At 41.7% G+C, this 4,397-nt stretch overlaps 1 protein-coding gene across 1 annotated transcript; it reads right to left on the bottom strand.

Annotated features, from left to right (window-relative positions):
- Nucleotides 1-3,590: 3,590 nt before the first annotated feature.
- Nucleotides 3,591-4,049, bottom strand: LOC143629081 (uncharacterized). The gene has a single exon (XM_077098447.1). It carries the CDS (start codon nucleotides 4,047-4,049, stop codon nucleotides 3,591-3,593), a length of 459 nt encoding a protein of 152 aa, XP_076954562.1.
- Between the last annotated feature and the right edge of the window lie 348 nt (nucleotides 4,050-4,397).

The raw sequence follows: 4,397 nt of genomic DNA, 5'->3' as shown, positions 1-4,397 counted from the left end.
AACTTCTTTGGTTTTTGCATTATTGTTGAAGATACACTCATAAAACGGTTGACTTTGCATACATGTGGACCTATGACTCTTCGTTTCTCTTGATTATTTCACTTTCCGGGTAAGTTGTAAACATAGAAATTGTTCATATACATTCCCTAGTCAATAACCTTCAATCAATTTTGGTGATTGAATGGTGTTGACTGGTCAATTCATCTAAAACTCGTCGGGAAAATTAGTCAACAAGTTTGACTTAACGTTTTCTCATATTTCTGGTCAGATTCAATGTTCGGTCCAGAAGACTTTTATTCTTGTAACGTAATTTTAAGGCTACTGACCAAAACCCGACTTCCGACTCACTGTTTGGATTATGGTCAGTGCAAGTTTGCTTAAATCTTAAAACAAACATAACTTGAATTCTAATGGTATTGGTTATATAGTTTGGCGTGTAGTGGATGACTCGCTTATTCGTTAGCTCGCTTATTCGTATTTATATTCGTTTGATGTTAATCTAAGGTGAGTTTATCATTCCCCTATTTACTCAACTTTCTAAACGTTTTGGGGACATATGCGTACATATCCGTATTTCATACTATATATATATATATATATCAAGCAAATGCATACGTGTAATTGTGAGTGACTTAATCAAACATACGTGTTATGTGCTTACTTGTGCTAATATTCATTCATTCGTATGGGTTCTCATGCTATTGGCCTACGCCCGATTCGCTTGGCAACGGTCTACATACTTGTTATGGTTTGATTATATTTACCGCACTTATGACGTTATGCTAATTTATATTGTTGTGTCAAAACTGGTGATATTCTCACTCAACTTTATGTTGACAAACTCCATTTTATACACATATGCAGGTTACTTGTATTGAAGATTGAAGTTTGGACACGTAGACAAGACCTTAAGATATAATCAAATAATCATAATTTGAGTTTATATTTATATATTTAAATTGTTTGTTGTATTTGGATATTGTGTGTATATTTGAAATACAATAATTAATTAGATATTGTCACTTTTATATTATGATAGTATCTTCGAGCTGTGAGCAATCGGATCACGCCCCTACATTTCCACCTTAGGTTGGGGTGTGACTTGTCATCGTTGAATACCACACATTTTTTGCCACACAGGTAATGTCTCCAAATTTTCAACGCAAAAACAACAGCACCGAGTTCGAGATCATGCGTCGTTCAGTTCCTTTCATGAACTTTAAGTTGCCGTGAAGCGTAGGCGATGACTTTACCTCATTGCATAAGGACACAATCGAGGCCTTGGTTAGAAGCATCGCAATAGAAAACAAAGTACTCGTTGCCCTTGGGGAGAGCAAGGATCGGCGCATCGCAAAGCATACGTTTGAGAGTTTGGAATGCTTCATTTTTCTTTGGTCCCCACACGTATGGTTTGTCCTTGTGAGTCAAGGCGGTTAGGGGCAAAGCGATCTTGGAAAAATTGAGGATGAAGCGACGATAATAACTCGCAAGACCAAGAAACGAACGAACTTCGGTAGGAGAGGTTGGAGTTTTCCAATTCTTAATGGCTTCGACTTTGGCGGTGTCAACGTGAATGCCCCTTTCATTTACTATGTGCCCTAAGAATTGAATTTCGTTCAACCAGAATTTAAACTTCGAAAACTTCGACTAAACTTTCTCCTTCCTCAAAAGATCAAGGATGGAATGATGGTGCTTTATATGCTCGGTTTTGGACTTAGAGTATATGAGAATATCATCAATAAAGACAATCACGAATTTATCTAAGTATGGCTTGCATACGCAGTTCATGAGGTCCATGAATACCGAGGGTGCATTGGTTAACCCAAAGGGCATAACCCTAAACTCGTAATGTCCATATCGAGTCCGAAAGGCGGTCTTGGGTATATCATCTTCATGCACGCGTAGTTGATGATAACCTGAACGAAGGTCAATCTTGGATAAGCAAGAAGCTCATTGAAGTTGATCAAATAGATCGTCGATGCGAGACAAGGGGTAACGATTCTGGACCGTAAGCTTGTTGAGCTCGCAGTAGTCGATCACATACAAAAGGAACCGTCTTTCTTCTTGACAAACAAAATAGGTGCGCCCCATGAAGACGAACTAGGGTGGATGAACCCTTTGTTCGAAAGTTCTTGGATATGGGTGGGCAATTCTTGCATCTCGGAGGGTGCAAGATGGTAAGGAGCCTTCGCAATCGGAGTTGCACCAGGCACGAGATCAATGCGGAATTCAACTTCTCGAACAAGAGGAAGACCAGAGACGTCATCGGGAAACACTTCGGGATACTCATGAACAACCGGGATATCTTTAATCTTTTGCTCCTTCTTTTCAACTACGTGAGCCACGAATGCTACATTTTTCTTGCGTAAGTACGTATGGGCTTGAGAGCAAGTTATGAGGTTAAGACTCGAAGGAGAAGGCTTTTCACCAAGAACGCGAAGGGTTTGACCATCGGCAAGCGGAATGCGAATGAATTTCTCGAAGCAAACGATTTCGGCATGGTGGGAGGACAACCAATCCATGCCTACTATGATGTCGAAACTTCCCGACTGCATCAGGATGAGGTCGATTGAGAACGAGTGGCCATTAAGATTTATCTTGAACCTTCGAATAACGAAATCGATCGACATGGATTTACCATTAGCAACCTCAACAGTGTACGAGCTTTTAAGTTTAGAACGAGGTTTAGCAAGCAACAACTCAAATTCTAAGGATACGAAACTCATATCGGCACCGATATCAAATAAAATGGATGCAAAGTGGTTGTCTACAAGAAATGTACCGTTTACCACATCGTCGTTTTGTTGAGCTTGGTGGGCATTCACCATGAAAGCACACCCACGATTATCTTGGGGAGCTGCAATGGCTTGAGCGGCTTGACCATCTTGGGGTGCAGGTGCTTGTATTGGATGGACTTGAGTTTGATTAGCCAACAATTGAGGAACTTGTTGCTGGATTGCTTGGTAGGCTTGATAAGCTTGGAGCTGAAATTGTGGAGCAGGAGCCAGCTGAAGCGAGTTCACGTTTGCGAGTCGTGGACACACGTTGTGAAAGTGGCCAAGTTCACCACAATTATAACAAGCTCGCATTCGGCTAATGGGTTGAACATATGGCATGGGTCGGGGATTCGGTTGAGCAGCCCGCGGGGGAGCCGCTATGGTGGTTTCATGACAAGTGGTACTAAAATGCCTGAAACGATTACAACGGTTGCATTGACGGCAAGCGGAATTAGCTGAGTGGTGTCAAAGGCAAATGTTGCACAAAGGATGGGGTCCATTATAGGGTTTCTTGAAAGGTGGTGCAGGGTTGGTTTGGGGTTGAGGTGCGGCTTGTTGAGTTAGCGCGTAGTTCTTGCGCTTTCTTTCGCGGTGATGGATGGAAGAGTAAGCGGGTTTGGATGATCTAGGCTTGATTTCTTTTAGTTCAGCAGCAGGTTTATCGATCGGTTTCTTGGAAGATTTCAATGTCAAAGTTTCGGCTTTGACATGATTGTCGGTTAATGTTGTGGCCAGATTAATTGCGTCACCAAGTTCTTTAGGCAAACTACTGAAAACACAGTCTTGGATCTGTCTCGGTAGTCCCATAATGTACTATTCGATGGCACGCGAATTAGGGGTAATGAGATGCGGCACCAACACGCTAAGCTTATTGAAACGAGAGGTGTAAACTGAATGCTCACCACCCTCTTGCTTAAGGTTCCAAAACTCAGTCCCTAAATTCATAAGCTCATTTGGAGGACAAAACTGTCGGGTCATGAGATCCTTCAGTTCGTTCCATGGCAAGGCCATGTCAGCTTCAGCACCACGAGTCGACGTTTCCTTGACCCACCATGTAAGAGCGCCTTTCTCGAAAACAGTTGAAGCGAATCGGGTTCGCTTATCATCAGGACACTCAATGTGGAGAAACACTCTCCCCATCTTTTCGTACCACTGAAGAAGAGCACTGGCACCTTGAGTTCCATCGAAAGCAGTATGTTTGGCATCAGTAAAGTTTTTATATGTCATAACAGGAGCTGAAGGCGTAGGAGGAGCAGGGTTAACGCTAGCCATGATGTTCTGGTGCATCTGGGTCATTATATTAGGGAGGACCGTTGTCAGGTGCTTAGTGATCTAGGAAGTTATCTTGCGGCTAGAGGTTCCAGATGATCGACGATGAAGGTTACGGGAGGCCATTCTGTGAACAAAGGTTTCAAAATTCATGAGACTCTGTATAGTGCATGATGTATAACGAAGAGAATTCTTTGGTAAAGTTTGTTTAAAATATGAAAAACATAAATATAATAAGTGTTGTGAGAAACTTAGAGTTTTCATGAACCACCATGGACTCTTATGTTTCAACACAAAATAAAAATTTTGAAAATAAATCAAACCAAAAGCTGGGTATTCGTGTATCACCAC

This window comes from Bidens hawaiensis, unplaced genomic scaffold, assembly GCF_021521415.1.
Source record: "Bidens hawaiensis isolate Kalapana, Puna unplaced genomic scaffold, B.hawaiensis_p1.1 tig00005145_1, whole genome shotgun sequence".
Classification (NCBI taxonomy): Eukaryota; Viridiplantae; Streptophyta; class Magnoliopsida; order Asterales; family Asteraceae; genus Bidens; species Bidens hawaiensis.
Note: the sequence above shows the minus strand (reverse complement) of the source record. Positions and strands in the feature narration are given on the sequence as shown.